The sequence below is a fragment of the Tachypleus tridentatus genome, chromosome 9 (genome assembly GCF_004210375.1).
Source record: "Tachypleus tridentatus isolate NWPU-2018 chromosome 9, ASM421037v1, whole genome shotgun sequence".
Lineage (NCBI taxonomy): Eukaryota > Metazoa > Arthropoda > Merostomata > Xiphosura > Limulidae > Tachypleus > Tachypleus tridentatus.
In genome coordinates this window covers 160,635,165-160,659,129 of record NC_134833.1, presented here as the reverse complement: position 1 = coordinate 160,659,129, position 23,965 = coordinate 160,635,165, and the positions used below count along the sequence as shown (strand labels likewise).

The window sequence follows — 23,965 nt, the reverse complement described above, 5'->3', positions numbered from 1 at the left end:
AAATCCAAAAGAGCTTTTTTATATCTATTTGATATGTTGTTATTGCTACCACATTTCTAGTAAAATACTTTCTATTTGTTAAAATATAGTTTTATGTTGATGTGTTACCTTTATTTGTATGTAAACTCATGCATTTTGACAAACTGATATGCTACTTTAATGATGAAACTAATACAGTGCAAAGATTAACAGTATTTATAACTCTGATATAAGGCCCGCCATGGCCAGATAAGTTAAGGCGTTCGACTCCTAATCTGAGTGTCATGGGTTTGAATCGTTGTCGCATCAAATATGCTCGCCCTTTCAGCCATGGAGGCATTATAAAGTGACGGTCAATCCCAAATTTGTTGGTAAAAGAGTAGCCCAAGAGTTGGCAGTGGGTGATGATTACTAGCTGATTTCCCTCTAGTTTTACATTGCTAAATTATGGACGGCTAGCGCAGATAGCCCTTGTGTAGCTTTGCGCGAAATTAAAAAAAACAAACAAACTCTAATATATAGTGTAAATGTTCAAAATTAAATTTCTATGTTGCGTTGTGTTTGAAGTTTAGATGTTTTAAAACTGTAATAGATTTTTAATTTATCTCACTTTCAGTTATAACCGTGGAGTATGTAATGTTAGCTGTTATTGTGAATAGGAAGAACGTGCAAGAAACAAATGAGATGTTTATATTCAATGTAGTTGATAGCCTGTTCATTATATTTAAAAAAATAATAAGTAAACAAAACAGTGCATATTTATAGAGTGACTTTTTAAAATTTTTGTTTTTGTATAAGTAGTCTAGTAATCATTAGCCGTTATTGTAAGAATAACATGAAACAAACATGTTTGAATTGAATGTCGTTGATAGCCCGTTCTTTATATTAAAAAAATAAGTAAATAAAATAAACATGTGAATACCTGGTTTTGTAGTTAATTTTTGGTTTTGTACTAACTTAATCAAAAGTATATTTTTTTATGGGTCTTAACTTATAAGTAATGAAGTGAACGTCAAAAATTCCGACTAAAACAGTAAAGGGAAGGTAATTGGTTGTGTTTCTAAGTTTTCAAATTTTAACGCCTGTAGAGTTGGTTAAACATTGAACAAGACTGAATTAATATTTTGGTAATCTTAATTTTCAGTATACTAAAATGTATGATTAAATTTAACTCTGTATTACTACAATACTGACTAGTAACGTTACTTTAATGCTTGTTTAATTCTATCCTAGAATTCTGTAGTAGGCCTAAGATTAAGTTTAACGGACACAAAGATAATCGGTTGAAAGAGTAGCATCTATCAACGGTTAAGCCTAACTACTACTTGGGTTTGTATGGCTAAATGCTTTTGAACGTTAGTATTGAAAGCTAAAGCTAAGTAAAGTTTCGGACGAACATGACTATAGTATACTAAAGCCCTAGAGCCAGTATATTATATTCTAATATAGGCAAGGTCAAACCGAATATTTTTGTACTTGCTTCAAAAGATTTTGATAACAGTGAACCCATAAATACTAAAATTAGGAGGCTGTAACGATACGTTAACAATAACATAGTGAATAATTCACAAAATTCGAAAAACAAATTTCAAGTAACGAAATATTAGAAAATAAAAAACATTATTATTTTGTAGTGTAATACTGGGAGTCACTGTACGTTCAACCTCATAAAGATTATTTACAAAAAAAAAACCCAAAATTAGCATTTTACAAAGCTTGTTTCCAAATAATGTAGCCTATAAAACTTTAATATAGCAAAACTAAAGGAATTTTTACAGTTATTTAACTTTTGTTTTCAAGGTTTCATTATACTGATCAGAAACTTAAAGCAAGTTTTTTGCATATTTTTGAGTGTAACTTTATTTTGGCTGTCATAACAGCTTTATTTATTTATTTATTTTTTGCTGTAAATGTGACCATTTCCTGATCTCTAATAAATTAATCTGTTGACCTTTATGGATAAAATGTTTTGAGTAGGAGATATTTGTTGTTTAGAAAGAGTTAAATGCTTTTCAAAGAGTTAATATTGTGAATCCTTTGAAGTTAAAAAATGGAGAATTTTGATAGTGAAACAAAGCATTTTCCAAATGTTGTTTTTTTGTGGGGTATTTGATTTATGAAGAGTTATATTTGTGTGGATTTATTATAAACTAAATAATTCATATACTTTGTTACATCACTTCTGAGGAGTTGCACAATATATTAGATGAATTTTTCTGGTTATCTCTGTTAGTATTAGTAAGGTACTAAGCTACATGTCATATTGGATATATTTTTTTGAGAGCTGTACTTGACAAGTTATATAAACATTTGTTGAATAATAATATAATACCACTAATTTTAATTTTCTTTTTAGAAATAGATAAAATAAAACTAAAATGTCTTGACATTAGAAGAATGTATAAACCTGTATATGATTTTTTTTCTGTTTAGTTTTTGTTAATGGATTACTGAAAATTGCTATAGATTATAAATTTAATGAATGAAATATCAACAGAGTTAGAAAATCTTATATCTTTGTGCATGTAGATATGGAATATACTTCAGGATATCAGAATTTTTTAACATTGAAAATAGGCTGTTGTAGCTTACAACCAGTTATGTACACAAGCTATACATAATTGAAGGTAATAATTTATTCTGCTTTTTTCATTTACTGAGATATAAATAAATTTGTCAAACTCTCACAGAAACTTTACCCTTTCTGACTTTTAAAATTGTTTGTCAATCAATTTGTGGATAATGGATTTGTTCATATCCAATAGAAAGAGTAGTTTCGCTCTATGCCAATGTTACAAGTCATTGTTTAGGTTTGATGCTCTAAACTATATGCCAGCAGAATTGGTGATTATATTTTACTGCTTACTCAGAAAGCAAGATAAACTGTATTAGTTTTACAAAATATCATCTTAGTATTGATAATTTCTTTTGTATTATCAAATGCATATTTGAAAGCTACAGTAATTTCTTTTTGACACTCAAGTTTGCATGGTTGGACAGAGATTATGGAAGAAATTAAAAATTTTATTTGATTCCTAAAGAAATGCAAAATGTCTTTGAAATTCTTGTTTTTATGTATATATCGCACTTGTAATACATTTTAACAAAAGTAAAATGTAAAAATTAGATCTACTTTCAAAGTGTCCCTGAAAGTGTTCTGTTTTAAGGATAAATAAAACCAGAAGTAAAAATAACAAACATATTTATTTCTTGTTCTTCAAGTTCAGTATTTATGCTATGTTACAGCCTACAGAGTGTATAATTCTTCTCGTGATTCATGGCATGTGCAAATTTTATTGGTGTCATGATGGTGCAAATTGTAATCTCAAGCATCCTTTATGTGACAACCTTTTTGTGTCTACTGACTGATTAACATATACTATAATGATACAAGTGTTTAAACAGGTGGCTTTTGACCTCCTTTCAGAAAAACTTAGCCTAATAGAACTTCAGTAGAGTAATAAAGCCTAAAAACTTATGAGCTTAAGTACTTTGTGAAACATTTTACTTATCATTCATGGAAGTAAGAAACAGTTAACGAGGTACAATATTATTTTTGTGTGTGAGAATCCATGCTGCCACGATCACAAAATACAGTATTAAACTATTGAATTAATATGAGAATCCATGCTGCCACGATCACAAAATACAGTATTAAATTATTGAATTAATGTGAGAATCCCTGCTGCCACGATCAGAAAATACAGTATTAAACTATTGAATTAATGTGAAAATCCCTGCTGCCATGATCACAAAATACAGTATTAAACTATTGAATTAATGTGAGAATCCCTGCTGCCACGATCACAAAATACAGTATTAAACTATTGAATTAATGTGAGAATCCCTGCTGCCATGATCACAAAATACAGTATTAAACTATTGAATTAATGTGAAAATCCCTGCTGCCACGATCACAAAATACAGTATTAAATTATTGAATTAATGTGAAAATCCCTGCTGCCATGATCACAAAATACAGTATTAAATTATTGAATTAATGTGAGAATCCCTGCTGCCATGATCACAAAATACAGTATTAAACTATTGAATTAATGTGAGAATCCCTGCTGCCACGATCACAAAATACAGTATTAAACTATTGAATTAATGTGAGAATCCCTGCTGCCACGATCACAAAATACAGTATTAAACTATTGAATTAATGTGAGAATCCCTGCTGCCACGATCACAAAATACAGTATTAAACTATTGAATTAATGTGAGAATCCCTGCTGCCACGATCACAAAATACAGTATTAAACTATTGAATTAATGTGAGAATCCCTGCTGCCACGATCACAAAATACAGTATTAAACTATTGAATTAAAACATTAAAAACTTGCTATTCATTTAGGAGGTTCTGGACAATATGTAAACTGCAAATAAATACTTTTACACTTAGCACAAAAATCACAGAATGATTAAGTAAAAGCTTTGCAAATTTACACACACACACTTGTAATCTTTAATAAAAGTTCAAAATTTTCAAAGATACAGATAGTAAATTTAGAAACAAACATTAAGTACCTATGCACTGCAGTCCAATATATGTGGATGTTACATGTAAATAATCAAAATTTTCTTTATATTGCAAATTTGTAGACCATAAACACCTTGTACACTCAGTATCACATGAGAGTTGCATCATAGCTTATGTTTAGGCAATGCATTTGTACAAAACCTTAGTGGTAAACATGGGAATTGTGATTGACAAGTTATTTGCATGTAATCGTTATGTGCATCTGAAAGTGATATTAAACTAATTTCCTACAAGGTAGAGGAAAAAAAACTGTGATCTGTGTACAACAACGACGGTTTGGTACATCCATATCTTTAGTACATAGATATTTGTCATTTCATGTTGTGAAGGCTGTATTATAATAGGTATTCTGTTCATGCAAAATGATCACAGAATAGATTTATTTATAATATTACGTTTTACAATATATAGTGAATTTAGAAGAAAATGTGCTTGTAGTGGAAGTCTACTTTTATTTGGTAGTTCGGGTACGAAAAATGTGTCTGCGTTAAATGTAGGATCAGGTTATATAGGTAACCTTTCATCTCTTGCCTTCTCCCACTTTCAACTTTGTAGTGTTGGATTTGTTTATCTTAAAGTGGCAAGCAAGGTATGTCTTGTTATATCCTTATTTTTACTTGGTCCAGAGTTTAAGGTTATATAGGTAACCTTTCATCTCTTGCCTTCTCCCACTTTCAACTTTGTAGTGTTGGATTTGTTTATCTTAAAGTGGCAAGCAAGGTATGTCTTGTTATATCCTTATTTTTACTTGGTCCAGAGTTTAAGGTTATATAGGTAACCTTTCATCTCTTGCTTTGCCCCACTTTCAACTTTGTAGTGTTGGATTTGTTTATCTTAAAGTGGCGAGCAAGGTATGTCTTGTTATATCCTTATTTTTACTTGGTCCAGAGTTTAAGGTTATATAGGTAACCTTTCATCTCTTGCCTTCTCCCACTTTCAACTTTGTAGTGTTGGATTTGTTTATCTTAAAGTGGCGAGCAAGGTATGTCTTGTTATATCCTTATTTTTACTTGGTCCAGAGTTTAAGGTTATATAGGTAACCTTTCATCTCTTGCCTTCTCCCACTTTCAACTTTGTAGTGTTGGATTTGTTTATCTTAAAGTGGCGAGCAAGGTATGTCTTGTTATATCCTTATTTTTACTTGGTCCAGAGTTTAAGGTTATATAGGTAACCTTTCATCTCTTGCCTTCTCCCACTTTCAACTCTGTAGTGTTGGATTTGTTTATCTTAAAGTGACGAGCAAGGTGTGCCTTGTTATACCCTTATTTTTACTTGGTCCAGAGTTTTTTTATTAACTGTGAATACTTTTTATTTGAATTATGAATATTCTACAGGTTTCAAAATTCTCCCATAAATTTCAGTTTGATTGGAAATGATAGAAGGTGTAATATGAAATAAACTATCCACTTAATATTCACCCTGTACATCATAAAATACATGTATGCAGAAAGATTTAGTTAGACAATCTCTCATGCTTGAGACATCAGTGTGTGTATTTTCTTTACAGCAGATTTACATTGGACTATCTGCTGAGTCCACCAAGGAGAATCAAACCCCTGATTATAGCATTGTAAGTCAGTAAACTTATCGCTGTACCACAGGGTATGAGACACCAGTTTACAGTTTTTTCATGTAAATTATTGAGAGTGTATGTGGTTAGTTTGTTTTATTAACCCTTTTGCAACTGGTCATGGGTCAAAGGCCATGTCATTTGGTTTGTTGACTTTCATTCAAAATTTTATTTCACTATTATTTTATGAATTAATGGCAGTGAGTTTGGAATCAAATTGTAGATTATAATTCAAACTTTATTATTATATATGAGTTAATTTCATAACTTGGAAATAAATATTAAAAGAACAACATAAATATAGATTTTAGTGAGTCATGTGGTATGTTGAATGCAGCATTGTTTAAAATTAGATGTTTGTATGTCAAAATACTAAGTCTGTAATTTCATACAAAATAGGAACTCAACTTACTAATATTCCCAAGCTAGAATATAAAATAAAAACCTTGTATCTTTTTATTTTGTGGAGATATGGCTTATGTACTGAATCAAACAAAGTGGCCCCATTCCACTCTTTCCATTTTATTGAATGGTCCATTGTATACTCTTACTACAGTATATACATATTGAGTTACCAATTGACAGCTTAGGATATAACCTTTCTGGTTTTTCTCAGCTATTTTAATCTCTGAAAAGGCTGTCATGTTCTTTTGATCCAAGATTTCATGATGGTAGGTTGTGTCTTTAGTCTACTTGAAATTTTGTATTTTTTATATATATACATCTTACATACCAAGCTTAATAAATTATAGTGGAATTCTATAGTATTGTAATGTTAGCTAGGCACGACTGGAAAGTTAATATAATAAAAAAATAATAAATATATAGTGTTGTGAGATTTAAGCGAAATGGTATAAACTTTTGTATTTTTGAATTATAATATATAGTCATTCTAGCATGGAAAAAGCACAACTTATATTTATTTCTTAATTTTTTTTATGATGGTTACAAGGTGGTTACATGAGATACCCCACATAGTTAGGGTATGTTATACCAAGCACGTAGTGAAAGGGGTAATACAAGGTGGTTATGTGAGAGACCCCACATAGGGTATGTTATACCAAGCACGTAGTGAAAGGGATAATACAAGGTGGTTACGTGAGAGACCCCACATAGTTAGGGTATGTTATACCAAGCACGTTGTGAAAGGGGTAATACAAAGTGGTTACGTAACAGACCCCACTTAGTTAGGGTATGTTATACCGCCAACGCGAGTGAAAGGGGTAATACAAGGTGGTTACGCGAGAGACCCCACATAGTTAGGGTATGTTATACCGCCAACGAGTGAAAGGGGTAAGACAAGGTGGTTACGTGACAGACCCCACATAGGGTATGTTATACCAAGCACCTAGTGAAAGGGGTAATACAAGGTGGTTACGTGACAGTCCTCACATAGTTAGGGTATGTTATAGCAAGCTAACGAGTGAAAGGGTAAGACAAGGTGGTTACGCGAGAGAGACCCACATAGGGTATGTTATACCCGCCAACGTGAGTGAAAAGGGTAAGACAAGGTGGTTACGTGAGAGACCCCACATAGGGTATGTTATACCAAGCACGTAGTGAAAGGGGTAAGACAAGGTGGTTACGTGAGAGACTCCACATAGTTAGGGTATGTTATACCAAGCATGTAGTGAAAGGGGTAAGACAAGGTGGTTACGTGAGAGACCCCGCATAGTTAGGGTATGTTATACCAAGCACGTAGTGAAAGGGGTAAGACAAGGTGGTTACGTGAGAGACCCCACATAGTTAGGGTATGTTATACCAAGCATGTAGTGAAAGGGGTAAGACAAGGTGGTTACGTGACAGTCCTCACATAGTTAGGGTATGTAATACCAAGCACGTAGTGAAAGGGATATAAATACTGTTATAATATGTTATTTATGTACAACATAACTGCACATCTTACTGACAGTGTGTCGCATTTCATGTAGACAACCATTGCAAGTTTGAAATTACATTATTTCTCCATTGTCTGTTGCACATTTCCTTAAAGAGTTGATGTACCTCAAAAACTGCTCTGTCCTGTGAATATTTGAAATGACCAGGAAATTTGTGATGTGGTTCCTTATGTGTGAAGAGGAGGGACAGGAAATTATGGACATTAAATTGATTGCTGCTCTTAAGTAAGATATTGAATCTATTGACAATTATCTGGGAAGCAAAATAAACATCTTTCAATATATACTTGTAGACAGGATTTGATTTTGACAAATAACATATGGTCTTACTGCCAGCAATAAAGTACAGTAATCATATTTTGTTGTTCTGTGAATTTCATCATGTTTTATTAAAAAAATAATTAAATACTAGTAAAGTATTTACTTAAGAGAATATTGGTGACATTTTATATGTAACAATTTAATTTTTAGGCCATTCTAAGGAAGTGGACTGAGTGTACCTATATCTGTGTTTAGAAGTACATATTTACTGGTTTAGAATACTAGTAAAGTATTTATTTAGAATATTGGTGACATATTTTACATTCAACAATTTAATTTTTAGGCCATTCTAAGGAAGTGGACTGAGTGTGCCTATATCTGTGTTTAGAAGTACATATTTACTGGTTTAGAATACTAGTAAAGTATTTATTTAGAATATTGGTGACATATTTTACATTCAACAATTTAATTTTTAGGCCATTCTAAGGAAGTGGACTGAGTGTACCTATATCTATTTTTAGAAGTACATATTTACTGGTTTAGAATACTAGTAAAGTATTTATTTAGAATATTGGTGACATATTTTACATTCAACAATTTATTTTTTAGGCCATTCTAAGGAAGTGGACTGAGTGGAACTATATCTGTGTTTAGAAGTACATATTTACTGGTTTAGAATACTAGTAAAGTATTTATTTAGAATATTGACAACATATTTTACATGTAACAATTTAATTTTTAGGCCATTCTAAGGAAGTGGACTGAGTGGAACTGTATCTGTTTTTAGAAGTACAGATTTACTGCTTTAGAGATGTCATCAACATCACAGAAACATACAAACTTTGTTTCTGAGCCAATGGGGGATAAAGCAGTCACAGATCTAGCTGGTATTGGAGAAGTATTAGGAAGGAGGCTTGACAGCAAGGGTTTTGATAAGGTAACTTTATATACCAGAAGAAATCTGTGTGTGTGTATCTATAACATTGTAACTTTAAACTACTGAAGTTTAAACTTTTCTATATCATATGAAAATGGTTCACAAGAATGGATGCTATTACTGACCTTTACAGACTTTCATGCCCCATCTCAGTGAAGAAAGTGTCAGTATACGGTCTTAAAATTAGTAAAGAATTGTGTTTTATATGTTGGTTCTGCAATCAAAATGAAATCAAGAGTAAGGAGAGTTGTATGTTGAGTGTACTTGTTATTCTTGGGACTTAAATGTTCACCATGCACACTGAATAATTTTGTTGTACCTTTCACATGATAATAGATAATTATACTTAAGAAAAACAAACTTGAGTTTTCTCAGTTATTTATCTTCATCAGGAGAGCAGTAAAAAGGACATGCCTCTCCCACAGTGGTTGAAATATCCATTTATATACAATTGCTCTTAAATGGAATCATTAGCTATCCAACAGTGTGACACTGTTTCAAGTGCTATAGCACAACATAAAAAGCTATGGAGTACAGGCCAGTAAGGATATTTTTAAATGTGCTGCATGCTTCATAGATTTGAAATACACTGAATGATATATGATACAAAATCTACAGTTGAGATGATGGCTGAGTTTTGTAGCATTTAAGTAACTAAATATATTGACAGTTTTTTACATATATTTAGGTGTTCTCAAATAATAAAACGCTCTTTATATTATGAACATTAATTAATTAAAACAATCTCCAAAAAGCTCAGAATTTTGGTTTTATGTAATATATTTTAAACTTTGAATATATGATATTCTGTTATTTCCAAGAATGTTAATTATATATTCAACAGTACTGTTTTATGTAGACTAGTTGTCATTGTTTGATGTACATTGGAGTGGTTTTGTGAATCAGTACAAACACACTATATATATATGTAAATTATAAATATATTTTGATAGTTTTTTGTTAAGTGGATTATTCATTAAAAACAATAATGTTGTCTAATACGTTTAGTGACAACATTTTAATTCATCGACTTGAGATGCCGCAGTTAGCAATTTAATGTTCATATTAACTATAGCCTGATAGACTTTTGTATGTTTCTTGAACATTGGAGAAAGTTTGAGACATTAACCATTGTGTTAAATCTAATTTCCTTCTATACAAACGTGTGGACATCTTTATGGTAAATAATCTACTCACTTAGGTGTGTCATCAATCCTCATCCATTTCACCTGAATTGGCAAACCTTTCTTTGTGAGTTATAGCCAAGTGGGACTGGCATTAATCTTCATCAAGTGATCTACATTAAACTTTAATATATATATATGTATACACAGTTTGTTTTTTCTTTACTTCTGAAAGGTATTTTTCTAGTGGAAACTTATATTTTTAAAGTTGATAGTAAATCTATTTTTAAGTCTACTTTTTAACATTTTCTCCACGGTTCTTTACAGGATTTTTATTAGTTTTTTTGATTGTCAACTTGTATTGGTGGTATTTTACAATCTATTGCTGATAAAATATTTAGAATGTTGGCTGAGTTGTTTGTCTATTTTTGTTTAAAAAAAAACATCATCACTTTGTCATTAGATCGTTTCTCGGACATACGTGCACTGTGTCAGAAGTAAAACTTCATTACTTTGTCATTAGATCGTTTCTCGGACATACTTGCACTGTGTCAGAAGTAAAACTTCATTACTTTGTCATTAGATCGTTTCTCGGACATACTTGCACTGTGTCAGAAGTAAAACTTCATTACTTTGTCATTTGATCGTTTCTCAGACATACTTGCACTGTGTCAGAATAAAACTTTCATCACTTTGTCATTAGATCGTTTCTCGGACATACTTGCACTGTGTCAGAAGTAAAACTTCATTACTTTGTCATTAGATCGTTTCTCGGACATACTTGCACTGTGTCAGAAGTAAAACTTCATTACTTTGTCATTAGTTCGTTTCTCGGACGTACTTGCACTGTGTCAGAAGTAAAACTTCATTACTTTGTCATTAGATCGTTTCTCGGACATACTTGCACTGTGTCAGAATAAAACTTTCATCACTTTGTCATTAGATCGTTTCTTGGACATACTTGCACTGTGTCAGAAGTAAAACTTCATTACTTTGTCATTAGATCGTTTCTCAGACATACTTGCACTGTGTCAGAATAAAACTTTCATCACTTTGTCATTAGATCGTTTCTCGGACATACTTGTACTGTGTCAGAAGTAAAACTTCATTACTTTGTCATTAGATCGTTTCTCGGACATACTTGCACTGTGTCAGAAGTAAAACTTCATTACTTTGTCATTAGATCGTTTCTCAGACATACTTGCACTGTGTCAGAAGTAAAACTTCATTACTTTGTCATTAGATCGTTTCTCGGACATACTTGCACTGTGTCAGAAGTAAAACTTCATTACTTTGTCATTAGATCGTTTCTCAGACATACTTGCACTGTGTCAGAATAAAACTTTCATCACTTTGTCATTAGATCGTTTCTCGGACATACTTGTACTGTGTCAGAAGTAAAACTTCATTACTTTGTCATTAGATCGTTTCTCAGACATACTTGCACTGTGTCAGAATAAAACTTTCATCACTTTGTCATTAGATCGTTTCTCGGACATACTTGCACTGTGTCAGAAGTAAAACTTCATTACTTTGTCATTAGATCGTTTCTCGGACATACTTGCACTGTGTCAGAAGTAAAACTTCATTACTTTGTCATTAGATCGTTTCTCGGACATACTTGCACTGTGTCAGAAGTAAAACTTCATTACTTTGTCATTAGATCGTTTCTCGGACATACTTGCACTGTGTCAGAAGTAAAACTTCATCACTTTGTCATTAGATCGTTTCTCGGACATACTTGCACTGTGTCAGAAGTAAAACTTCATCACTTTGTCATTAGATTGTTTCTCGGACATACTTGCACTGTGTCAGAAGTAAAACTTCCTCCTATCTTTTCTTTATTGCCCATGTCTAATCAAGATAATGTTAAATGCTAATTCATTTAACTGCAGTTATATATATATATATAGTTATAAATGTATATAATTATTATATTCTTGTATTCTATTCAAATGCAGGCATATGTTGTACTAGGGCAGTTCCTTGTGCTAAAGAAAAACAGAGAACTATTTATTGATTGGTTGAAAGACGTAGCAGGTGCAAATAGTAAACAAGCTACAGACTGTTACCAGTGTTTGCACGATTGGTGTGAAGAGTTTCTGTAAACTTTTGAGAATGTTACAGCAGTGTATTGGTAGTATTTTAATGTGACACACCACAACATTGTAAGCTAATCTTGGTGTGCTTGTAAATACCTTCTCCTGTTTATTATTTTGGGTAAATCCAAAGCATTTCTGCAACATTTTAATCACATTTTTTACATGAATTATTTTTATTCTGCTTAAAGTATTTTTTAATATTCAATTCAAATTTCATGGTTTACTCTGTATAGGTCATTTTGAACAAGCATCAGGCTTAACTTTTGTATGTTGAAAAATAAATTTTCCTTCCAAAATATTTATTTTGACTTGTTTGCTGTATTATCATTGAGAACACAGAAGATTTATTAAACATTTTCAGTTAGCATAAGAAGATCATAATATATTGTGGTACAGTTAGAGTTAAAAGGGTTAGAGTACTACGTTAATGTTTGAAAGGGTTAGTTAGAGTACTATGTCAAAGTTTGAAAGGGTTAGTTAGAGTACTATGTCAAAGTTTGAAAGGGTTAGTTAGAGTACTATGTCAAAGTTTGAAAGGGTTAGTTAGAGTACTATGTCAAAGTTTGAAAGGGTTAGTTAGAGTACTATGTCAAAGTTTGAAAGGGTTAGTTAGAGTACTATGTCAAAGTTTGAAAGGGTTAGTTAGAGTACTATGTCAAAGTTTGAAAGGGTTAGGTAGAGTACTATGTCAATGTTTGAAAGGGTTAGGTAGAGTACTATGTCAATGTTTGATATGGTTAGGTAGAGTACTACATCAAAGTTTGAAAGGGTTAGTTAGAGTACTACATCAAAGTTTGAAAGGGTTAGTTAGAGTACTACATCAATGTTTGAAAGGGTTAGTTAGAGTACTACGTCAATGTTTGAAAGGGTTAGTTAGAGTACTACGTCAATGTTTGAAAGGGTTAGTTAGAGTACTACGTCAATGTTTGAAAGGGTTAGTTAGAGTACTACGTCAATGTTTGAAAGGGTTAGTTAGAGTACTACGTCAATGTTTGAAAGGGTTAGTTAGAGTACTACGTCAATGTTTGAAAGGGTTAGTTAGAGTACTACGTCAATGTTTGAAATGTATAACTCCAGTTATCTCTGGCCAAGATAGTATCATATATACAAGTGTGAAAGGAAGTGCTGTTTTGACTCAAACTGTTTGTATGTGAATAACATTTGGTTTGTCAGAGAATTATAAGCTGACTTTCAAAGGTAACAATTCATATTTTGTAATTGAAGTTTTTTTATTATAAAACTGAAGTTGAAATGCACTTTGTTGAGATGTTTATGTGTACAAAACTTATAAAAACAAAAGATACATTTATCATGAAATTAGAATTTGATTAATAGGAGACATTAGCTACTTAGGAAACCTAACATCATATTTTTTCTATGTCAGTTTGTTTTCTCTGATAAAGTGTAAATTAATTTATTCAAGTCATTTTATGTGTATGCTATTTTCCTACCTTATTTAAGCATAAGTTAAGTAGTTGCATTGTGATATAAGGATACTATTAGTTTTTGATACTTCAGTGGGCGACCTCAGTGGATAAACTGATTGTTTTTATCAATGTCGATTATATTTCTGATAGTGTAATTATGACTTAGCAATTAGCAAGTTTTAATAGCTAGAGTCAGTGTTCTCAGTACCATTTATTCATTCTGTGAGATATTCAAAAGCAATATGGTGCAATGTGTATAATGTTAAATATTTTTGAACATGGTGCATAAACAAGAAGTGAAGTAAAACCATCCTAATACACTTCAGGTTACAGTTGGTTTTAAACATACCATCTGTAGTAATTTTCAAAACAAGATAATAAAAGTTGTAATAGTGCCATTTTATAAGATTATTGTATAGTACATGACATATTATAGATAAAAATAATTTTATTTGAATAATATGGGAACATCTTCATACTACAAATGATAGCCCGAAAAATATGTTTTAAGACAGTTGTTCCAATCTATTCTATAAATCTCTCAATGGAATGTGAGTGGAACACAAGTATTGAATACAGCAACGAAAGAAACATGTTTATCCAACCAGGAACATAAAGCTTTGTAGAATGGACAGCAACTGTATGTTTCTAAAGTCTTTATGACTGAAGATGAAAGGCAGAAGACTTTAGAAATGTCATCCTCTACACTTGTGTCTCTTGCTGTCTGTTCTACAAAGTTTCATCATGAATACTGTGACTAAACAATCTGTCAAAAAAAAGACACAATAAAACTTGTTATTCATCAAAGTAGAAATGTGAAATATTAGATAAGGGAAGGAAAGGAAAAACAGGTTCAATCCACTAGGAACATAAAACTTATTCATCAAACTAGAAATGTGAAATATTAAATGAGGAAAGGAACAACAGTTTAAAGAATGAGGAACATAAAACTTTTCATTCATCAAACTAGAAATGTAAAATACTATTAAGGTAAGGAACAAGAGGTTCCACCAACTAGGAACATAAAACTTTTTATTCATCAAACTAGAAATGTAAAATACTAAATAAGGTAAGGAACAAGAGGTTCCACCAACTAGGAACATAAAACTTTTTATTCATCAAACTAGAAATGTAAAATACTAAATAAGGTAAGGAACAAGAGGTTCCACCAACTAGGAACATAAAACTTTTTATTCATCAAACTAGAAATGTAAAATACTATTAAGGTAAGGAACAAGAGGTTCCACCAACTAGGAACATAAAACTTTTTATTCATCAAACTAGAAATGTAACATACTAAATAAGGTAAGGAACAAGAGGTTCCACCAACTAGGAACATAAAACTTTTTATTCATCAAACTAGAAATGTAAAATATTAAATAAGGTAAGGAACAAGAGGTTCCACCAACTAGGAACATAAAACTTTTTATTCATCAAACTAGAAATGTAAAATACTAAATAAGGTAAGGAACAAGAGGTTCCACCAACTAGGAACATAAAACTTTTTATTCATCAAACTAGAAATGTAAAATATTAAATGAGGAAAGGAACAACAGTTTAAAGAATGAGGAACATAAAACTTTTCATTCATCAAACTAGAAATGTAAAATACTATTAAGGTAAGGAACAAGAGGTTCCACCAACTAGGAACATAAAACTTTTTATTCATCAAACTAGAAATGTAAAATACTAAATAAGGTAAGGAACAAGAGGTTCCACCAACTAGGAACATAAAACTTTTATTCATCAAACTAGAAATGTAAAATATTAAATAAGGTAAGGAACAAGAGGTTCCACCAACTAGGAACATAAAACTTTTATTCATCAAACTAGAAATGTAAAATACTAAATAAGGTAAGGAACAAGAGGTTCCACCAACTAGGAACATAAAACTTTTATTCATCAAACTAGAAATGTAAAATATTAAATAAGGTAAGGAACAAGAGGTTCCACCAACTAGGAACATAAAACTTTTTATTCATCAAACTAGAAATGTAAAATATTAAATAAGGTAAGGAACAAGAGGTTCCACCAACTAGGAACATAAAACTTTTTATTCATCAAACTAGAAATGTAAAATATTAAATAAGGTAAGGAACAAGAGGTTCCACCAACTAGGAACATAAAACTTTTTATTCATCAAACTAGAAATGTAAAATACTAAATAAGGTAAGGAACAAGAGGTTCCACCAACTAGGAACATAAAACTTTTTATTCATCAAACTAGAAATGTAAAATATTAAATGAGGAAAGGAACAACAGTTTAAAGAATGAGGAACATAAAACTTTTCATTCATCAAACTAGAAATGTAAAATACTATTAAGGTAAGGAACAAGAGGTTCCACCAACTAGGAACATAAAACTTTTTATTCATCAAACTAGAAATGTAAAATACTAAATAAGGTAAGGAACAAGAGGTTCCACCAACTAGGAACATAAAACTTTTATTCATCAAACTAGAAATGTAAAATATTAAATAAGGTAAGGAACAAGAGGTTCCACCAACTAGGAACATAAAACTTTTATTCATCAAACTAGAAATGTAAAATACTAAATAAGGTAAGGAACAAGAGGTTCCACCAACTAGGAACATAAAACTTTTATTCATCAAACTAGAAATGTAAAATATTAAATAAGGTAAGGAACAAGAGGTTCCACCAACTAGGAACATAAAACTTTTTATTCATCAAACTAGAAATGTAAAATATTAAATAAGGTAAGGAACAAGAGGTTCCACCAACTAGGAACATAAAACCTTTTATTCATCAAACTAAAAATGTAAAATATTAAATAAGGTAAGGAACAAGAGGTTCCACCAACTAGGAACATAAAACTTTTATTCATCAAACTAGAAATGTAAAATATTAAATAAGGTAAGGAACAAGAGGTTCCACCAACTAGGAACATAAAACTTTTATTCATCAAACTAGAAATGTAAAATACTAAATAAGGTAAGGAACAAGAGGTTCCACCAACTAGGAACATAAAACTTTTTATTCATCAAACTAGAAATGTAAAATACTAAATAAGGTAAGGAACAAGAGGTTCCACCAACTAGGAACATAAAACTTTTATTCATCAAACTAGAAATGTAAAATATTAAATAAGGTAAGGAACAAGAGGTTCCACCAACTAGGAACATAAAACTTTTATTCATCAAACTAGAAATGTAAAATATTAAATAAGGTAAGGAACAAGAGGTTCCACCAACTAGGAACATAAAACTTTTATTCATCAAACTAGAAATGTAAAATACTAAATAAGGTAAGGAACAAGAGGTTCCACCAACTAGGAACATAAAACTTTTTATTCATCAAACTAGAAATGTAAAATACTAAATAAGGTAAGGAACAAGAGGTTCCACCAACTAGGAACATAAAACTTTTTATTCATCAAACTAGAAATGTAAAATATTAAATGAGGAAAGGAACAATAGTTTAAAGAATGAGGAACATAAAACTTTTCATTCATCAAACTAGAAATGTAAAATACTATAAGGTAAGGAACAAGAGGTTCCACCAACTAGGAACATAAAACTTTTATTCATCAAACTAGAAATGTAAAATACTAAATAAGGTAAGGAACAAGAGGTTCCACCAACTAGGAACATAAAACTTTTATTCATCAAACTAGAAATGTAAAATATTAAATAAGGTAAGGAACAAGAGGTTCCACCAACTAGGAACATAAAACTTTTATTCATCAAACTAGAAATGTAAAATATTAAATAAGGTAAGGAACAAGAGGTTCCACCAACTAGGAACATAAAACTTTTATTCATCAAACTAGAAATGTAAAATATTAAATAAGGTAAGGAACAAGAGGTTCCACCAACTAGGAACATAAAACTTTTATTCATCAAACTAGAAATGTAAAATATTAAATAAGGTAAGGAACAAGAGGTTCCACCAACTAGGAACATAAAACTTTTTATTCATCAAACTAGAAATGTAAAATACTAAATAAGGTAAGGAACAAGAGGTTCCACCAACTAGGAACATAAAACTTTTTATTCATCAAACTAGAAATGTAAAATATTAAATAAGGTAAGGAACAAGAGGTTCCACCAACTAGGAACATAAAACTTTTTATTCATCAAACTAGAAATGTAAAATATTAAATAAGGTAAGGAACAAGAGGTTCCACCAACTAGGAACATAAAACTTTTATTCATCAAACTAGAAATGTAAAATATTAAATAAGGTAAGGAACAAGAGGTTCCACCAACTAGGAACATAAAACTTTTATTCATCAAACTAGAAATGTAAAATATTAAATAAGGTAAGGAACAAGAGGTTCCACCAACTAGGAACATAAAACTTTTATTCATCAAACTAGAAATGTAAAATATTAAATAAGGTAAGGAACAAGAGGTTCCACCAACTAGGAACATAAAACTTTTATTCATCAAACTAGAAATGTAAAATACTAAATAAGGTAAGGAACAAGAGGTTCCACCAACTAGGAACATAAAACTTTTATTCATCAAACTAGAAATGTAAAATATTAAATAAGGTAAGGAACAAGAGGTTCCACCAACTAGGAACATAAAACTTTTATTCATCAAACTAGAAATGTAAAATATTAAATAAGGTAAGGAACAAGAGGTTCCACCAACTAGGAACATAAAACCTTTTATTCATCAAACTAGAAATGTAAAATATTAAATAAGGTAAGGAACAAGAGGTTCCACCAACTAGGAACATAAAACTTTTATTCATCAAACTAGAAATGTAAAATATTAAATAAGGTAAGGAACAAGAGGTTCCACCAACTAGGAACATAAAACTTTTATTCATCAAACTAGAAATGTAAAATATTAAATAAGGTAAGGAACAAGAGGTTCCACCAACTAGGAACATAAAACTTTTATTCATCAAACTAGAAATGTAAAATATTAAATAAGGTAAGGAACAAGAGGTTCCACCAACTAGGAACATAAAACTTTTATTCATCAAACTAGAAATGTAAAATATTAAATAAGGTAAGGAACAAGAGGTTCCACCAACTAGGAACATAAAACTTTTATTCATCAAACTAGAAATGTAAAATATTAAATAAGGTAAGGAACAAGAGGTTCCACCAACTAGGAACATAAAACTTTTATTCATCAAACTAGAAATGTAAAATATTAAATAAGGTAAGGAACAAGAGGTTCCACCAACTAGGAACATAAAACTTTTATTCATCAAACTAGAAATGTTATTAAATCATAAGGTAAGGAACAAGAGGTTCCACCAACTAGGAACATAAAACTTTTATTCATCAAACTAGAAATGTAAAATATTAAATAAGGTAAGGAACAAGAGGTTCCACCAACTAGGAACATAAAACTTTTATTCATCAAACTAGAAATGTAAAATATTAAATAAGGTAAGGAACAAGAGGTTCCACCAACTAGGAACATAAAACTTTTATTCATCAAACTAGAAATGTAAAATATTAAATAAGGTAAGGAACAAGAGGTTCCACCAACTAGGAACATAAAACTTTTATTCATCAAACTAGAAATGTAAAATATTAAATAAGGTAAGGAACAAGAGGTTCCACCAACTAGGAACATAAAACTTTTATTCATCAAACTAGAAATGTAAAATATTAAATAAGGTAAGGAACAAGAGGTTCCACCAACTAGAACATAAAACTTTTATTCATCAAACTAGAAATGTAAAATATTAAATAAGGTAAGGAACAAGAGGTTCCACCAACTAGGAACATAAAACTTTTATTCATCAAACTAGAAATGTAAATATTAAATAAGGTAAGGAACAAGAGGTTCCACCAACTAGAACATAACACTTTTATTCATCAGACTAGAAATGTAAAATATTTAATAAGATAAGGAACAAGAGGTTCCACCAACTAGGAACATAAAACTTTTTATTCATCAAACTAGAAATGTAAAATATTAAATAAGGTAAGGAACAAGAGGTTCCACCAACTAGGAACATAAAACTTTTTATTCATCAAACTAGAAATGTAAAATATTAAATAAGGTAAGGAACAAGAGGTTCCACCAACTAGGAACATAAAACGTTTTATTCATCAAACTAGAAATGTAAAATATTAAATAAGGTAAGGAACAAGAGGTTCCACCAACTAGGAACATAAAACTTATTATTCATCAAACTAGGAACATAAAACTTTTTATTCATCAAACTAGAAATGTAAAATATTAAATAAGGTAAGGAACAAGAGGTTCCACCAACTAGGAACATAAAACTTTTTATTCATCAAACTAGAAATGTAAAATATTAAATAAGGTAAGGAACAAGAGGTTCCACCAACTAGGAACATAAAACTTTTATTCATCAAACTAGAAATGTAAAATATTAAATAAGGTAAGGAACAAGAGGTTCCACCAACTAGGAACATAAAACTTTTTATTCATCAAACTAGAAATGTAAAATATTAAATAAGGTAAGGAACAAGAGGTTCCACCAACTAGGAACATAAAACTTTTTATTCATCAAACTAGAAATGTAAAATACTAAATAAGGTAAGGGACAAGAGGTTCCACCAACTAGGAACATAAAACTTTTTATTCATCAAACTAGAAATGTAAAATATTAAATAAGGTAAGGAACAAGAGGTTCCACCAACTAGGAACATAAAACTTTTATTCATCAAACTAGAAATGTAAAATATTAAATAAGGTAAGGAACAAGAGGTTCCACCAACTAGGAACATAAAACTTTTATTCATCAAACTAGAAATGTAAAATATTAAATAAGGTAAGGAACAAGAGGTTCCACCAACTAGGAACATAACACTTTTTATTCATCAAACTAGAAATGTAAAATATTAAATAAGGTAAGGAACAAGAGGTTCCACCAACTAGGAACATAAAACGTTTTATTCATCAAACTAGAAATGTAAAATATTAAATAAGGTAAGGAACAAGAGGTTCCACCAACTAGGAACATAAAACTTTTTATTCATCAGACTAGAAATGTAAAATATTAAATAAGATAAGGAACAAGAGGTTCCACCAACTAGGAACATAAAACTTTTTATTCATCAAACTAAAAATGTAAAATATTAAATGAGGTAAGGAACAAGAGGTTCCACCAACTAGGAACATAAAACTTTTATTCATCAAACTAGAAATGTATAATATTAAATAAGGTAAGGAACAAGAGGTTCCACCAACTAGGAACATAAAACTTTTTATTCATCAAACTAGAAATGTATAATATTAAATAAGGTAAGGAACAAGAGGTTCCACCAACTAGGAACATAAAAATTTTTATTCATCAAACTAAAATGTAAAATATTAAATGAGGTAAGGAACAAGAGGTTCCACCAACTAGGAACATAAAACTTTTTATTCATCAAACTAGAAATGTAAAATATTAAATAAGGTAAGGAACAAGAGGTTCCACCAACTAGGAACATAAAACTTTTTATTCATCAAACTAGAAATGTATAATATTAAATAAGGTAAGGAACAAGAGGTTCCACCAACTAGGAACATAAAACTTTTTATTCATCAAACTAGAAATGTAAAATATTAAATAAGGTAAGGAACAAGAGGTTCCACCAACTAGGAACATAAAACTTTTATTCATCAAACTAGAAATGTAAAATATTAAATAAGGTAAGGAACAAGAGGTTCCACCAACTAGGAACATAAAACTTTTATTCATCAAACTAGAAATGTAAAATATTAAATAAGGTAAGGAACAAGAGGTTCCACCAACTAGGAACATAAAACTTTTTATTCATCAAACTGGAAATGTAAAATACTAAATAAGGTAAGGGACAAGAGGTTCCACCAACTAGGAACATAAAACGTTTTATTCATCAAACTAGAAATGTATAATATTAAATAAGGTAAGGAACAAGAGGTTCCACCAACTAGGAACATAAAACTTTTTATTCATCAAACTAGAAATGTATAATATTAAATAAGGTAAGGAACAAGAGGTTCCACCAACTAGGAACATGAAACTTTTTATTCATCAAACTAAAAATGTATAATATTAAATAAGGTAAGGAACAAGAGGTTCCACCAACTAGGAACATAAAACGTTTTATTCATCAAACTAGAAATGTAAAATATTAAATAAGGGAAGGAAAGGTACAACAGGTTGAACCAACTAGGAACATAAAACTTTTTATTCATCAAACTAGAAATGTAAAATATTAAATAAGACAAGGAACAAGAGGTTCCACCAACTAGGAACATAAAACTTTTTATTCATCAAACTAGAAATGTATAATATTAAATAAAGCAAGGAACAAGAGGTTCAACCAACTAGGAACATAAAACTTTTTATTCATCAAACTAGAAATGTAAAATATTAAATAAGGTAAGGAACAAGAGGTTCCACCAACTAGGAACATAAACTTTTTATTCATCAAACTAGAAATGTAAAATAGTAAATAAGACAAGGAACAAGAGGTTCAACCAACTAGGAACATAAAACCTTTTATTCATCCAATTATAAATGTGAAATATTAAATAAGGGAAGGAACAAGAGGTTTGAGCATAAAATTTGTTCATCAAATACAAATTCTCACATATCAGATAATGTCAAACATGGATGATCAACGAATGAATGTAGATGGTAACAAGGTGTGAAGACGACAACAAAATGTGCATGTCAAGATATTGTCATGTTTTACTAATTGTGCATGTCAAAATATCATATTTTATTAAGTGCTATAAAATCCATCAAATATGCATGCATCATCTGGTCTAAATGGATCTAATGTTGCATAGATCTGGGTAATTAGTGGAATTTTCTACTTGGTTACATTCAACAGATGAATTATTTTCACAATATGGTTAAACAGAACATATTGATTATTGTCAGCTGAATTGCCTTAGACAACAAAAGAAATGCTCAAAATCATATTTCAATACTAAAAATAGACATAGCCCACTTTGTAGCTTTGTGGTTACCACAAACAACTGCAATATATCAGTTACTTGGAATAATTAGAAACCGTAATAATCAGAAAGACTTTGTGATTAGTTAATTAAATCATGATTCTGATTGATTATTTTATGTGACATTAATTGATGTCATCAGTGCTCACAGATAACTTAGTTATCACCCAACTTTAATATTACGTCTGCTTCATTTTTTCCCACCCCATTCTCCATTACATGGAAAATTTCCACTTCATATTCTATTCATTAAACGTGTGCATCAGATAAGTTTAACAGAGATGGAGGTTAGAGTTTTAAAAGACTTAGCAGTATTATGTACAGCAATACATGTTTAAAATCTAAGTATGTTGTGACAGTTTGTAAGCTCAGCTGATTCTGACATTACTTGTCAGATTAGATAGTTGTAAAGTTGTATGGTCATCTAAAAAAAGAGAGATAACGAACGTATTAAAGTAACATAAAAATGTGTCGTATACATATATAACTCCACATTTTTATTTCTTTGAAAAATTACATGAAACAAATCTTGTAAATTTTAGACCAATGTTCATTGACTGTGTTATATTACAGAGCTATTTCTTTGGTGATAAATAAACTGAATGTTAGTGTTAATAACTACCATGAAGTTGGACAGTAACAAGTGAGAAACTACAAAATAGATCATAGTTATTTTACACTATTAATAAATGTAATCGGAGCTGTGGTGACAATAAAAACTTAAGATACTTTGTACATTGTGAAAAGTCAAATCTAAGTTTAACAGGTATTGTACATGATGAATAATTAATCTGCATTGCACTTCTGTAAATAAAAATATGTCTGTCCTTTGTTTGTAACTCTTGAATATTATTCTTGCATGTATGTTATTTTAATAATAATATTAAGAAATGACCACTTTTAATTATACCCAAAGTTGTGAAACAGTTCAGAATTACTCGTTTTAACCAGATTAAAATAATTGGTGAAATTAAAAAGTTCAAAGTTGTTTGGACATATGCACATTCATTAGGCAAAAATAACTTAAGATACTTCCAATTTGTTGAGGAAATTCAGGTATTTATTAATTTTATAGTAATGTTTATCTATGTGACCCATTGAAATCAAAGGTGACAGTAAGTTCTTGTAGTCAACTATCTTTGTGATAGGGTTGCTTCCTAGACATTCTAATCACAGGTAGATGGACAAATTATAAAAGTGTATTAAGAACTAGATCCCATTCA

The 23,965-nt window shown here is 30.4% G+C and overlaps 2 protein-coding genes across 5 annotated transcripts in view; one reads left to right on the top strand and one right to left on the bottom strand.

Annotated features, from left to right (window-relative positions):
* Window positions 1-906: 906 nt before the first annotated feature.
* On the top strand, window positions 907-12,717 carry LOC143226820 (barrier-to-autointegration factor-like). 4 transcript variants are annotated; one of them, XM_076458260.1, is made up of 3 exons: window positions 907-1,023; window positions 8,995-9,189; window positions 12,275-12,717. In XM_076458260.1, exons 2-3 carry the CDS (start codon window positions 9,064-9,066, stop codon window positions 12,419-12,421), a joined length of 273 nt encoding a protein of 90 aa, XP_076314375.1. In that variant the 5' UTR covers window positions 907-1,023; window positions 8,995-9,063; the 3' UTR covers window positions 12,422-12,717. The 4 variants fall into 4 exon arrangements, with proteins under 4 accessions (XP_076314375.1, XP_076314374.1, XP_076314376.1 ...); XM_076458259.1 differs by having other exon boundaries at window positions 973-1,106; XM_076458261.1 differs by lacking the exon at window positions 907-1,023 and adding an exon at window positions 1,186-1,308.
* A 1,135-nt stretch (window positions 12,718-13,852) lies between these two features.
* The window catches only part of LOC143227549 (uncharacterized), a 105,713-nt gene continuing 95,600 nt past the window's right edge, over window positions 13,853-23,965 (bottom strand). Inside the window, exon 14 of the mRNA XM_076458983.1 lies at window positions 13,853-14,608. Coding sequence (XP_076315098.1) covers window positions 14,538-14,608 — 71 coding nt within the window. The 3' untranslated portion in view covers window positions 13,853-14,537. The remainder of the gene's footprint in view (window positions 14,609-23,965) is intronic.

Bases quoted from the DNA above. Each gene is read 5' to 3' on its own strand.
- LOC143226820 (XM_076458260.1), top strand. From the start codon at position 9,064: ATGTCATCAACATCACAGAAACATACAAACTTTGTTTCTGAGCCAATG. The intron at 9,190-12,274 runs GTAACTTTATAT...ATTCAAATGCAG, and splicing joins ACAGCAAGGGTTTTGATAAG to GCATATGTTGTACTAGGGCA.